Consider the following 15,439-nt stretch of genomic DNA (forward strand, 5'->3'; position numbering starts at 1 on the left):
TGCACCAGCTTCTGCACTCCTAGACCACAGATCTCTGCCAGGTGTTGTGCTGTACAATGCACCATGTACGTGGTGTGTGGACATGTCCTCTGGCAGCAAGCAAAATCTGATTCTGTCTTTATTTTTTCACATTTTTTTTTTTTTCTTGAGACACCATGATAACTGGATACAGTATTTCTAAGAGATGGAATGCCAGTGACTCATCCACATAACTTTGTAATCTGCTGGGGTTTTCCTTCTGTTCTTCAAAGGATTGTTTTGTTTCTGTCCTACCTGATGCCTCACAATGAGGAAAAAGTTCCTTGACTTGTCAGTAACACTTGTGTCTCCAAAGTGCTACAGTTGGTTTGAACAAGTCAACTTGTATGAATAGCTCAGATCATTCTGTCAAATATGCATTGCTCCACATTTATCTCTAAGTGTGCTATGGCCCTTGCTGAGTATTTTTAGGTCCTTCTGGAATTCCTCACAGTCCTCTCTGGTCTCAGCTGACCTTCCCTGCTCTGATGAATAATAATAGGAAACCTTAGGATGCAGTCTGTAACTTAACCTGTAAGAATTAAAAGGCACATGTTCAGAGACTGGTGAAACTGGTTGATAGCAAGAACCAGAAATGGTTTGATCTCAATGGAAGACATGAAATCTCTTATTTGTCAAGACAGATTTTGCATAATCTGAAATGCAAAGAACTTCACCTTTTCTTTAGGTATATCTGATATCTTTGTTGGTGTATATCTGGTGTATCTCTGGGTACTTTTCCATGCTTCTCTATCTGTGTTGAAAATGGTCTGTTTCCTCCTACTTTCAGTTCCAGTAATTGCGACAGGTTAGATGTACTGACTATTGGATCCCTGCTTTAGAATGAGATGAGTCACCCTCAGCAGGTGTCTGTTTATCTCTGACTGTAGTGAAGCATAGGGTGATGATCTCAGATGCAAATCTCATGCTTTCAACTGCCTGAGCTAGAGCGAATTCATCATGCTTTGTCTCAAATCCTTGGCAACTTTGTCCATGTGCAATGTGTACTCTGTTCCAGTCTTGTCTCTTGCTTGGGATGTGAGAATCTGTGAAGAGAAGAATTACAGGACTGTAGTGATATGGGGCATCAAGGAGTAGCTATAGATCCTCTAGTTCAGGATATAGCAGACTGACAACTGACAAGTTTTTGGGATTTCTAAATTGATGGAGGTAATTAAATGTTCTGGTTTTGGATGGTTTGTTTGTTTGAAAGGAGTAGGACAGAAAGAAATGAAAACTTAATGACTGAATTACTAGCTTGGGCCAAAATGTTCAGCTGGACAAATTTCCTGTCTGTCAGATGCCAGTAATTCATGATTAGGGAAGGTGTAGCAGAACAGGACAAACACAGTTATCCCTCCCCCATTATCTTCTCCCAGAAAGTACAGATTTCTCCTGGAAGCAATGTTTTTCCTAAGCAGGAAGTTGTATCCTCATCATTTTTTGTTGCTGCTGTTTAACTCCTGAAGATTACACACACACACTGTAAATTTGTCTAACTCTTTTTCAAACCTACATGTGTTTTGGTGTCTGCATCATCCTGTGGTGATAACTTCTGCTGCACAGTGTGGAAAAAGTGCTTTGTCATTCTTGACTTTTAAATCTATGACCTGATGATTTTGTGTGTTGCCTCCCATTTCTTGTGCCGTGAGAAATAAGAGTTTTTCTAATTTCACTGTATCTGTACTGAAGCCTCTCCAATACTGAAAAAAGAGAATAATAGTTTTACACATTATGTTCTTAGCCCTGTTGTTGTAAGACAATAAAATACATCCCATGCTCTCACACATCAACTTCTATAGAAACAGTGCTGCTTATCCCTATGTTGGTATACACAGTGGCTGCCTCAGATTCTCCATGTGGTCCCCTTCTCCTCTGTACTGTCGCCTGGCACATTGTTCTTGTTTTGCATTTGGATTTTTTTGTTTGTTTGTTTGTGAATGTAGCGTTTTTTACACTTGCTTTGACTGAATCCCCACTTTGGTCTTTTTTCCATCTCATTGAGAATATTTGAGTTACTTCCATGAGGGGCCTAGAAATGTCAGGAGGTGACGCCTGTAGCAATTCTGGCAGGTACTGCTCTTTCCCCCAGCAGCTGCAGGATGCCCGGTGGATTTCCGGGTGCTGCGCAGAACATGGTGGGGGGAGATCTGCCCTTTGATTTCTTCTAGGCCATTCTCAACAGTGACACAGATGCTCATGAAAGGCAGGGGAAATGGCCTCTAGGCCTTCCCTTTGCCTTTGCTAGATCTATGTAAGCTTAAGGCATCCCTGGCTTCAGGGCTCTGCAGCTGAGTAACTTGGTTTGAACTGTCATCTTGCAGAAAAATTCATTGCTTGCATTTCCTCCTCTTCCTACTGCTCCTCCTCTCTGCACGCTGTGGCTGTGGTCTGTGACTCAGTGTGTGGATTCCTTTGTTAGGTATGCAGAAGAACTGGCTACCACCAGAGTCCTCAAACACAGCTCCGAGTCTGCTAATGGGAAATGTGGAGAAAACCTAGCGTGGGCATCCTATGACCAACCAGGTAAGCTTTCTTCTCTTGTTGTCCCACAGTCACTGCGTGAATGGCTTGTCTCACGTACTTTGGGCTCAGAGCATCTGGTTGCCAGTGTACTGTGAGCATTTACTCTGCTTTGAAAATGTGTCCACCACAGCCCAGCCCAGGCTCCATGGGGACTGGATGGTGGTTTGCAGTCATCTATGTGTACTGAGAGCAAGGAGCACACGTAGGCATGGAGGGGGTAAGGGACTCTGATAGTGTGCTATGTCCCTGAGGAGGTAGGACTTGGCAGCTAGGCTGCTCCATACATCCTAGCTGTGGAGCTGTCTTGAGTGCTACTTGTATGTCCATAAGAGGAGAGAAGGAGGCCATCAATGCCCTGTACTTCACCTTTATCCTTAGTTGGTCCCAGCCAAAGAGAGGGCTGACCACAGGCCAACTGTGGTGAGCAAAGTGGAAAAATGGCCATTGCATGCTTCACAGCAGTTCCTGTTTGTGGGGACAAAAACAGGAGGCTGGACACCAAAGTGACAGAGGCTAATGTGTTAGACATCTAGTCTCTTTTGCTCTGTCAGCAAAGAGGCTTTAAGTCCTTTTCCATGCCTTCACTTTTGAAGACAAAAATACTCCATATATTTTCTGATCATAAATATAACATGTTACCGGCAGCCTTTGGTTTGGATGCCCAAGAAGCTGAATTTTGGCCAGGCTGACAGCCTGCGGTGAGCTTGTCATGGTTTAGCCCCAGCCAGCAACTCAGCCCCACGCAGCCACTCGCCCACTTCACCCCGGTGGGGTGTGGGAGAGAATCAGAAGAGCAAAAGTGAGAAAACTCATGGGTTGATATAAAGACAGTTTAACAGGTAAAGCACAAGCCGCGCACACAAGCAAAGCAAAACAAGGAATTCATTCACTGCTTCCCATGGGCAGGCAGGTGTTCAGCCATCTCCAGGAAAGCGGGGCTCCATCACAAGTAATGGTTACTTGGGAAGACAAATGCTATTGCTCTGAACATCCCCCCCTTCCTTCTTCTTCCCCCAGCTCTATATGCTGGGCATGATGTCACATGGTACGGGATATCCCTTTGGTGAGCTGGGGCCAGCTGTCCCAGCTGTGTCCCTTCCCAGATTCTTGTGCCCCCCCAAGCCTGATCACCGGTGGGGTGGTGTGAGAAGCAGAAAAGGCCTTGACTCTGTGAAAGCACTGCTCAGCAGTAACTAAAACATCCTTGCGCTACTAACACTGTTTCCAGCACAAATCCAAAACACAGCCCCATACTAGCTACTGTGAAGAAAGTAATTAACTCTATCCCAGCCAAAATCAGCACAGAGCTGTCAGTCAGAGTGATGTTCAGCAGGCTCTTCCTTTCTACCTCCTCCAGTGGGCAGGGCTCATGCCTCAGCCTGCTGAGACAGCAGGTGGGATGTATTAAAAGTGACCACTTGCTTTCTTTATTCCCATCTTCCCCTCAAATTTCCAGCAGCCTCGGGGAGACAGAAGCACATTTCTGCAGGCTGGAGGCCCTGTTGGAAGGACCTGGAAAGTTTAGTAGGTAAATTTTAGACCCAGGGACGCTGCTTGGTTCCTCTGCAAATGCCAACGCTAGTCTCTAATGGGTACTTTTTCATGTTGAAAAGAAACCCAGGGTGGAAAAATACAATTTGATCTACTCATATTTGGCATTCTGTCCATTGCAAGAGTCTGAGGCAAGGGTTCAGAGCAGCATGGGAAAACACAGATGTATGGCAAAGTTTGCATAGTGGCTATGACTCACTGGCTGAGCTTATTTCTTCCTTCTTGTTTGTGTTCATGATCCGTGCTCCTTCCCCCAAGGTTAAAGTCACAGAATTCCCATTTAGAGAGCTGGAAACAAAACACTAATGCCTGTCTTTTTCTGGATCCCATTTGTTGTCTTCAGTGCACTGTTTCCATACATAACTTGCCAGATTTGAGCAATTTTGTTGCTATTTTTTTATCCACAGGATTGAATGTCTTGCTGAGAAAATTAAGCTACATCCTCTTTTGTTCTGTAAAACACTTCTACAGGATCATTCAAAGTACCAGAATGAGAAAACTAGTTCTTCAAAGAAAGTTATTCTTTCATCTGGGCTTAGTCTTCATCTCTGTGGAGCTGGTTCATTCTTCCTCTTTTTCTCATACAGTTCCCTTTGGATAGTTAATTTGTACCCTGCTCAATGAGGCTGAAATTTGTATTAAGGCATCCATTCAGGGGCTTAACAAAGGCAGGCAGTGTCTTCTGGTTTCTTAACCAGATAAAGCAAAACTCAATAAACCTCAAGTATACTCTGTATTCTCTCTAAAAAAGTAATGCTGTTGTTTATTTTGGCTCTTACTGAGTTCTGTAATAATGCCAGAAGATGTATTTCTTGTTTCAGAGGAGATTTAAGCTTTCAACTGTAGGAGCCTTCTAGTTTGACCCCTCTCCTGGTGCAAGAATACCTTGACTTGTATTTGGGATTTTAGAGTTACATAGCCTAAAGCTGTCACTGGAAATATGTTTATCCCTGTAATCCAAGAAATAGTTGTCAGCTGTTTCCTCCCTCCAGTCCTGCAGGAATTGCTCTGTGGCAGACTTCTCTTTGTCTGCGTTCGAATAAGTAAGCTGTCATCTGCCACTAATGTGAGAGACTGCAGCCTGCCTTGGCAGCTGTAGTATGTCAGGCTTCTCAGGATGCCTCATCTCATTTCTCATGTGTTGGGAGGCTGAAGGCAAGCACTGGATGACTAAATTCTGGTTGGGACGGCCAGTGTGGTCATGAAGAATGTGCCATGTTGCCTGTGAAAACCCTGCAGCTTATGAACTCTAGGGAGTCTGTAAGAGAAATCACTGTATGTTATCATCCAAATCTGTTATGGGAGGAACCTAGGTCTGCCTGCAAATCTTGACTAGCGGGCAGAGCAGCACAGACACAGTCTGCCCCAGGCCTGGAGGAGCACGCTCTGACTGATGCATCTCTTGCTGTCTAACAGCAGGCTTATACAGTACTGTTAAACAAACAGTAATACAAAACAAAAATAAAATAAGGACCTGCATGAGGAGCACTGGAAGTAGAGGATTACTTCCTAAAACCATTAGTATGACTTCAGTCTAGGTAGATATTTTATTTCTGAGGCAAATTTAAGTCTACCTCTACCTTCTTTCCCCTCAGACTGGTGGAAGGAAGGTTGTGATAACAAAAGCTGGAAGCTTTGAGGAAAATTCTGAGGTTTGGGGTACCTAGTTTTTAAGTAGATCACCATGGTGCATCCTTGCACAGAAATATGTCCTGTGTGATGTTATTAGAATGCTTTTAGCAACTTACTCAGTGGGGTTACTTGAAGATTTAAGGATTCTTTAGTATAAGGAGTATATAGTAAGGCTGGGCCCAGAGAAATTAAATGTAAGGGGTGCCGAATATAGTAGTAGGGCTGCCACAGCTTTGTGCCCCCAGTAGTGAGGCTGAGAGTGTATTCCCAAGCTTGTGTGCGTGCACACACACGTATACATATATACAGCTTGCACATGTGTATATATGCAGGTTGCCATACAGATCAGCCCAGACAGATGCAGTTAGCATTCACATAAACAGCACCAGTCACCTCATACTGTTCCCCTCTCTGGCTAATCACAATGAAGTCTGTTATTGCAATATGTATAAATAATACAACATATACATATAAAATATATTTTCCCAGTAATTTATTCAAATATATGTATGCATATTTTTGTAACACAAAATAATATATCTGATGTAGACATTTCAGTAATGGAAGTAAAATTCCAGTGTGGGTCCCTGGAGCAGCTGGGCTCAGACACTCAGTCTGCTGGGTAGCTGCCTCTGCATCCCAGTCTCCCCAGCTGCTGGCACCTGGGTGTACAAACCCCTGAGGGTGCACTTCCACTCCAGTTGCTGGTACAGCGCATCTCGCAGATGCAGACATGCAGCTCCCTGGCCATCGGCCAGGACCTCCCTTGTCCCTCTGGTGGCCGTACGCTTCTGGAGTGACTCCTCCCAGACCGCACCGCCTGCTCACCAGCTAGTCCAGCCTGCGCTTTGCTAGTGCTCGCACACTCACACCTGCACTAGTGCTTCAGTTGCTGGTACCACAGGTGCCCAGGTCCCTGCAACCCGTGGTCTGGTATCAGTCACTGGCGCTCAGATCCCCCCACACATCCACACAGAACAGAGCTCCTCACGCAGGAGAATAGTTAGAAATGAAATCTAATGAGACAACAGGACAACTGCTGAGAGGCAGGGCATGGCCAGGCAAGAGTACTGACACCTGTTTACATGCAGTGGTCCCCTTTTACTTCTCTACCCTTCAGAGACTTGTATCAGCAGAAGAACTTTACACCAGAACTGTTAGTCCTATGTATGGACTAACCTCATATGGTCAATCCTCTGACCATACGAGGCAGCCTGAGGCACAGTCAGTGTGGCTGTGTTACTAGCTCATAGCTTGGGTAAATAAAATAAAGTCACTATGCTGATTCTGGACCTAGTCTTGGGCAGAACTATACTTGTGTCCGAATTCAAGGATTGTTTTACCAAGTTTTTGTGTGATGTAAATTATGTCCAGAAAGTCGTGGTACTGATGGAACTCGTTAAAGGAAAATCTAGCCTGTTCCAAAATGAACGTCTAGTAAGTCTAACCAAGCAGGTCATCAGTTAGCTGTCGCTAGAAGGGTGGAGTCAAACTATGTTTCCATAGAGAAAATGTTGAAACTGTGAATGTGGTTTACAGCAATGCAAACAGGAAGGATGTTTAAAAAAAAAAAAAGTCAATCTACTAATTGTTGCTGCAAAGGGAGCAAGAGAAGAGAAGCTGCAGTGCTGACTGTAGGACAGATCTGCATGTTTTTTGATTGAAGTAAACTTCAATCATTTCTGCTATAATCAGAAATGGGGGGTGGGAGTGAGATTTCTTTTCTTCCTATTGAAATGCATTTGAACAATAAGCAACCCCTGTTTTGGAGGGGGCTTTTAGGGGAGTGGGAACTGTTTTCAATCAAACATGCAAATGCAAGGGAAAGAGACACTAAATATAACTGCAACACCTATTCCATAGTAATTTGAAATGGAAATACTGTGGTCAGTTCTCTGAACCAGCAAGTCTGAGCATGCAAGTTGCTGCTGAAGCAGCTGGGCTCAGTGCTGTGCTGGCCCCTCTGCTGTTCTCTCTTGGGTCATTTTCTGGAGGTCCTGGAGGCCCAGGGGTCACTGGGCTCAGAACAGACTTTTCCCTTAGTCCTCTGTGTATCAGCTGTCACTTTCAATGCTGGTTTGGCTTGTGTCCCACCACTGCATTGCTTACTGCTCCCCAAGGGGCAAAGAATCAGAAGGAAAATATTTCAGAGGAAAGAGAGTGTGTTTAAACGCTAGGTACTTACGTGTCCTCTCGCATGGTGAAAACTTCCTCATAGGAACCCCCTCATCTCCTGCAGCGTATGACAGATACAATTCATTCCCTTCACTTCCAGGACACTTTTTTGACATGATTTGAAGACAGAGTCTGTCAAAAGTTGCCTTGTCCTTTGGTCACCTTCTATTTTGCCAGGAACAAGTCGGTCTTCAATTTCTCGCAGCCTATGAAGCAATGACTCTTTTAATGCAAGGAGGATGACAGCAATGCCATGTAATAATAACCCGATCCTGCACTTGAATAAATGGAGCATAGCTACCAGCTTCTAGGCTTTCACCACCTGGCTGCAACAAGTTGCAAGCTTTCATCCCTGAAGGCTTGGAATTAACACACCATAGATTGTGCTACCCAGCCATGCCCGTTGTCTTTCATGTACAGGATTGAGGTATGCTTACCTGATGCCATTGCCATCTCCCTTGAATTAAAGTGTTATGAAATTTTTATATGATGGTATTCTTTAAATTAAAAAAAAAAATGAAGAGATGCTACGTTTGTCAAAACTTCCATGTCTTGCAACATTCCCGTTATGGAGATTTGAAGTTCTTGTCATGTGGAGCCTAGGTACACTTCTTAAAGCTTAAAGCTATAGAAAGCAGAGCGTGGATCACTTTCTCTCAAACTGCTCTTTATGCTATGTCACACTGATATATTAATGGAGGGAATGAAGTGCTGGCAGCAGAGGGAATGCAGTCCTACATCTGTAAAAATACTACTTACATAGTATAGACACTTAAGCACTTTTACACACAAAATACATGTGCTTCATAAGATCTACATGTCTGCAGTCTCATTCTGTACTTCTGTTCCACCCAGTTTGCCACAAACACATCTAAATCCTTCATAGCTTTGAAGTCGAGGGTGGGACAGGATGATGTTTGGGTTTTTCTTTGTTTACTATGTGCTTTTTCTTTTCCCCTTGAATGTCATAAACATTGCTCTTTGCACATTTTTCAGTCTTCATTTTAGCTTTAGGGTGAATAACAAACGAACAGATATTTTATTTGCGTTACAGACTTCAGCCATAAAACAGGCCTACTGGGTTTGTTGTTTGGCACAGGGAGAGCAGGGAAAGAAGGAACCTATTGTTATTCCTGAAACATTTACTTTGAGAAGCAAGAGATATTTTGCTACCTTTTTATGTCGAAAATGTAAATGATTCTCCTAAGAGAGCACCATTCCTAACAAGCAGTGTGGCATAGATAAGTTCATAGTACTTTCAGTTCACAAACCTTGCAAAAGGTGGCATTTCATTCAATATTTTCTTTTTGGTGACAGCTCTGACGGCCAGCTTGCCAGGCTAACAATGCCATCCTTTTAGCAGACTGCACTCATAAAGCAACTCAAGTTTCAAGGAGTTAACAGCTCAAGGTCTGACTTCTAGAACAGTGCAAGTTTAAGCCTTTTTGCTGCAAAATAGCAAAACATGAGTCATTGCTGTTCTGCAGCCAACAGTCCACCAGGGACCAGCGTTCTTCATGACGGTAGGCTTAACAGCGCTGGCAGCTTGCTGTGAAATCAACTGGCCTTGCGTTATACTTCCTGGAATGCTAAACAGAAATTTCATTATTGATGTAGCTCAAGGAAAATCCTGCCCCCTTTCCCCCACCCAGTATTTGACACAAGAATTTCCTAACAACCAGTAATGGAAAAGAAGTCACATTTGACTTTTGAGTACATAGCATCTGCAAGTTCTGGTCTGAGCTCCTGCCCTCTGTGCTGCCTGTTCCACCAGATCCATTGCAGGTTATCAGAATCTCCTCCTTCTATCCGGTTCCTTAAACAGCCAACAGAAAACAAGGAAGGATTATTTCTTTGGCAAACATGAAGCCTAGAGACCCACAGGCACGTAGTGCTACATCACTGGCCATAGTCATAGCCCCTACACAGCTGTAGTCAGTGAAGGCCTTTGGTGAATGTGCTGGACACAAGGACTTCCGCAGAGCAGCTCCTTGGCATGTATATTTGAGGTGTCTGACTGTAGTACTCTGAGTTAGATCGCCTCAAAGTGGACATCCACAATGGCTCAAGCACTAAGTAAGAACCCCTAAAAATAAACGCACTCAGAAATTTGAAGTATTAAATGCTGATGACAACATGGAAAACTGGAGGATGTCAGAAGTGTCATTTTTCTTTGGTTTGCTTGGAGCTGTAAGGGGATATGTTCATACACCTGCATCCACAGGTGGGAGGCCTCCCTGTAGAAAAGGTCCCTGTGCCCTTTGCTCAGAAAATCTGGCAAGGCTCGCTTAAGTCTTTTCAAACAGATTTCAAGAGGGAGGAGCTGCTGAAAGCTCTATGTAAAAGCCTAATGACAGGAGCACTCATTCAAGGCGAGGGAGATGTCTTCTCACTACCTTCCAGGCTAAAGGTTACAGAAGGTTGTGGGCAGAAAAAAATGTAAACTCAATGTATTAAATTGCCAGATGATTTCTTTGAGGACTAAAGGGATTTCTGCCCCAGCTCAATCCAAATAGTGTGCCACACAGACCTCTCTTGTCCAAAGTTTCTTCTACTTCAAAATTATAAAGTATTAACCGCAGGTGAAAATTGGTGGGTGGTCCTGTTTCCTGATCTGTTGGTGATAGTATAGCGCTCTTCATCACCTCTGTCCTACCACACACGCACCTTGCTGCAGAGATCTTCCCTGAACGGAATGAACTCTACCTGGTTCTACAGCTGGTTTGTGGGTTGCCTGCCCAGGCTTTGAGCCAGGCCACACAGTCCCTGGCACTCTGGTGGAGGAACTGATGGGCTGTGTTTGCACTGAGCAGAGCTCAAGTCATTGATGGCATTGATGGCATGAGATGAAAAGCATCGAACTAATTAGTAACTGAGAAGCAACAGATATTGCAAAACAATAAATATGTGGTAAGTTACATGTACTTTGGTCACAACAACCCAATGCAACGCTACAGGCTTGGGGAGGAGTGGCTGGAGAGCTGCCCGGTAGAGAAGGACCTGGGGGTATTGGTTGGCAGCCAGCTGAACATGAGCCAGCAGTGTGCCCAGGTGGGCAAGGAGGCCAACAGCGTCCTGGCTTGTATCAGGAATAGTGTGGCCAGCAGGAGGAGGGAGGTGATCGTGCCCCTGTACTCGGCACTGGTGAGGCCGTACCTCAAATGCCGTGTTCAGTTTTGGGCCCCTCACTACAAGCAGGACATTGAGGTGCTGGAGCGTGTCCAGAGAAGGGTAACGAAGTTGGTGAAGGGTCTGGAGAGCAGGTCTTGTGAGGAGCGGCTGAGGGAATTGGGGTTGTTTAGCCTGGAGAAGAGGAGGCTGAGGGGAGACCTTATCGCTCCCTGCAACTACCTGAAAGGAGGTTGTAGCAAGGTGGGTGTTGATCTCTTCTCCCAAGTGAGAAGTGATAGGACGAGAGGAAATGGCCTCAAGCTGTGCCAGGGGAGGTTTAGATTGGATATTAGGAAGAATGTCTTTACTGAAAGAGTGGTCAGGCATTGGAACAGGCTGCCCAGGGAGAGGTGGTGGAGTCACCATCCCTGGAGGTGTTAAAAAAATGTGTAGACATGGCACTTCAGGGCATGGTTTAGGAGGCATGGGGGTGTTGGGTTGACGGTTGGGCTTGATGATCCTAGAGGTCTTTTCCAACCTTAATGATTCTATAATTCTACACTACCACGTTACCTACATTTCAAAAACCCTTTTCAGTAGAAAGGCTGTTTCTCCATGTTTCTAGAAGTTCTTGCCAGTTATTAACAGAAGACCTTGCTGGCCAGGCTATAAGTGAGCTACGCTTTCTGTTTTTATGTCATGATTCCACAGCAGACTGCTTTTGTCTTTCAGGAAAGGATGTGGCTGACAGATGGTACAGTGAAATAAAAAATTACAGCTTTCAAAACCCAGGGTTTTCTTCTGGGACAGGTAAGTTCAGACTCGGCACTGTTTCTTCAACAACACAGCTTTTATTTTAAGAAATTGGCTAGCCAACTGTTTTGGTATTTTTCAGAAAAATACCTTTATTTCTCAGGAAAAAAATAGAGGGAAAACATAGTAGAATTTCCTCAAAGTTTTGTTATCAACTCACAAAAACATAAGAGGAAACTGAGAAATGAGGAAGTAAGCAAAATATGTGGGTTTTTTTTTGATATTGTGTTTTTCCTCTGACTCCAAAGTTTTGAGAAGGCAACTTATTTTTAAGGGAAATTAATATGTTAGAAAATACTAAATTGAAATCATATAGGTGTCTTACTAAATATACTGTGCTGTTGTTTACATTGACATGTGTCTTCTACCGAGTTATATCACTCCAATCACAGAGATAACTTCAGATTTAATTTGGAGATCAGCCAGAGGCTATTGACTGCATATTGACAATCTGGTGTTGAATGAACAAAAGAACATTGTTCCCTGAATAATGCACAAGCAAGAGATGTACCCAAACTTGTTTCAGATTAAGAAAATAATGTTTTTCTCCCATGCGGTCTGTCTATGCATAGGGGGTACAACTGACGGAGAAGCGTAATGCAAGGGCATCTATTCCAACTAGACAGAAGAAGCCACAAAACCAGTGTTATTTTGAATAGTTGCACATGCAGACACATGGAGTATGAGATGGTGAAAGCAAATGAATAATCATAACTCTCAGAATTGCTATTCACACTGCAAGGAGTGAAGACCACAATTTCTTTGTCAAATTTTATATTAGATACTCGTCAAACTACTCCTTTCGTGATTGTCTTGCTGAGTGTTCTTATTTGGATATAGGACATGGAAATGGGAATAGTAGTGTGGAACCAGATCAGATCAGGCTTTTTCAAGACAAAATGCTAGATGTAGTTTTCTTTCCATGTCCTTAGCTAGCTCTCCTGCTAGATAAAGAAACAGTATTGTATTGTTCTTTCTCCCCGCCTCCACCCTGCCACATGTTAAAGGGAATGCTATAGGTTCAGTACCCAAAACGAACGCAAATATTTATCTCTCTTTCTTCAGGTCACTTCACAGCAATGGTGTGGAAGAACACAAAAAAGATGGGAGTCGGAAAAGCATCTGCTAGTGATGGCTCAACATTTGTGGTAGCTAGATATGATCCAGCTGGAAATGTAGTAAATCCAGGCTATTATGAAGAAAATGTCCTTCCTCCAAGAAAATAACTTTTTTTTTTTTTTAAGGTAGTCTTATTGCTTAATGACAAGTGAACCTGGGTTTGGACTTAACAGTGTTTGATATGAAGTATGATTCAGTGAAATTTCCTGTTTGATACTACAGTTCACTTCTCATTACAGAGGAAGCAATTACATGTTGCTTGAACCAATCTGCACTAGGTCCCTGTTGTTTCTGAGGGGGCCTCAGTTTATTTGAGGATGAAGTATATGCAGCATTTCTGAAGGGTAAGATTTAAAAGGATTTTTCTTAATAGTTTGCATGAACTCCGTGTCAGTATGTGAGTAAGCACATGTTGGATGTCTCTTTTTGAATGAGCAGATTTATAGCTTTCTGTAAACTGAAGATACCAGCTTGTAATTATATCACATACTCCCAGCGTTCCAGTATTTTTTAATAACTGTAACTTCTTTGCTCTATCTATACCTCCTGCTACTGTGGGACCTGCTCTCTGCAGAGGGAACATATGCAAAACTTCTTGTATGAACCATACATGTGTAAAATGCAGTGGCATTCAGACTTCAATGTTTTTATTAAAAGGATCTCACAGAACACTAAAATATTGCTGGCAAAATTGTGTCCATCAAGCAAGCTATAACTAATACGTGACCTGAAAGTTACTAAAAATTTTTAAATCCTAGTGTTACATTTTAGGTGCTAATATTTAAAGTCTATTGGAGATGAGTGTATTTCAAGTTGAATCCCCATTTTACAGTTTACAGTTTGTACATTGTCTTATAATAAAATTGTTTACTTCTGTTACAGGAAAGCAAGATACTGCCTTTTCCCTTAGATACTTATGCACAAAGAAAGTTGGATATTATTTCTCAATAACTTATTTTTCTTTCCTAGGGAAAATCTTCTGCAGGCATCATGCTATACAGACAAAAACATTTCTTGTCTCCTTTCTTGTCTCCTTCCATAATGTTATAGTAGGAGGTATTCACATGGTCATAATTAAGAGATGTTTACTCTTTGTTCATGTCATTCAATAATAGTAAAAATATTCAATGTAATGGATTGATGCCTTAGAAAAATTCAGATTGAATTTCCTTAAAAGCAAGCAAAACTTCTGAGCACGCTTTTTTCTCTTACGGAATGTGGATTGGTCCATTTTGGCCAGGTTCATATACTGTGCTTCAGTTTGGGGTTTTCTTTTCTTTGTAAATGTTTCTTTTGACTTCTGCTGAGATTCTGTATGCCAGAAATTTGTTCATGAAGAGTGCCATTATAGAAATACTTATTTTTGTTTACACAGTTGTAATAAACTGCACTGTTACAGCTTGATTATATGCCACTGTGATGCTGTATGTTACAATCTTTTTGCTGTAGCCAAGAACTTAACACGTATAATGGACATCTGAAAAGTAAATATTTTTGACTATGAACTACTTAAGCGTTTGCTGTTACCTGAGTCTTTGTTGAATAACCTTCAAATTTTATTTCCTGGACATTAACTTATGACTTTATTACTTTTGCAACATGGAGCAAAAAAAGCAGCAAGTATTCTAGTCCAGGAAAGAAAGAAGCGACCTTCCAAGAAACGATAAATCATCACCTTTATACAAAGATTGAGCTAACACTTGAATCCTAAGCTGCAGAGGCGTACCTCTTCCTCTGTTGAACTCCTGCTTTGATTCTTATTCCATTTCTGCTGCTCCCTCTCTCGCTTGACAGGTTCTCAGTAAAGAATACCCACTCCATTCCCACTCAGACATGCATGTTTTAATAAGTGCAGTCTTGGGGCCTTCCCCTCAGCTGACAAATGTTGCACCTCCAAATAGGCTGTTGTTTTATGTGCAGCATATTATCATCCCTGAGAATGAAAACAGGACTTTCTGAAAAAAAAAAAAAGGCATGCTGCAACTGACATCAAGGTAAAAGCTGATGTTAAATAAATTCATGGTATTAAAATACTCTGTTTTTTCCTAATGGCATTGCTGCTGTTGGTCCTATAATTCCTTGCATGGTTGGTGTAAAACTGTATATATTCTAGTTGAGGGAATGAAGTCAATTTTTCTTTGCTGCTGCCTATTTTGACATCAGAGAGAGCTGGGAAGGTAGGTAAGGACAGGATAAACAAAAACAAAATGTCGTTATCTTTATTTACATTGATAGTGGCAAGTGAACTTCCAGAGCTTTTCTGATAGAGCATTTTGAGGGAGGGTGAGAGATAATCAGGCATGGAAGAAGCACAAAGCCACTCAAATAGACCCAATGCATGTTTCATGCACTCCACATAGCATCCATGTAGGTAAGCATGATTGTAATAATTAAAACCCCAATTTAGTTCTTCATGACCCAAGATCATGATGTTGATGCCTTCTGCAAATGATCTCTGGCTGCACAGTAAACTGTAGCGTACGTAGGAGTCCAA

The 15,439-nt window shown here is 42.6% G+C and overlaps 1 protein-coding gene across 1 annotated transcript in view; it reads left to right on the forward strand.

Moving 5' to 3' along the window:
• Positions 1–14,458, forward strand: part of GLIPR2 (GLI pathogenesis related 2) — a 28,875-nt gene extending 14,417 nt beyond the window's left edge. The window contains exons 3-5 of the mRNA XM_064443152.1: positions 2,441–2,544; positions 11,746–11,823; positions 12,892–14,458. Coding sequence (XP_064299222.1) covers positions 2,441–2,544; positions 11,746–11,823; positions 12,892–13,052 — 343 coding nt within the window. The 3' untranslated portion in view covers positions 13,053–14,458. The remainder of the gene's footprint in view (positions 1–2,440; positions 2,545–11,745; positions 11,824–12,891) is intronic.
• Positions 14,459–15,439: the final 981 nt, after the last annotated feature.

Source organism: Phalacrocorax carbo, chromosome 2, assembly GCF_963921805.1.
Source record: "Phalacrocorax carbo chromosome 2, bPhaCar2.1, whole genome shotgun sequence".
Lineage (NCBI taxonomy): Eukaryota > Metazoa > Chordata > Aves > Suliformes > Phalacrocoracidae > Phalacrocorax > Phalacrocorax carbo.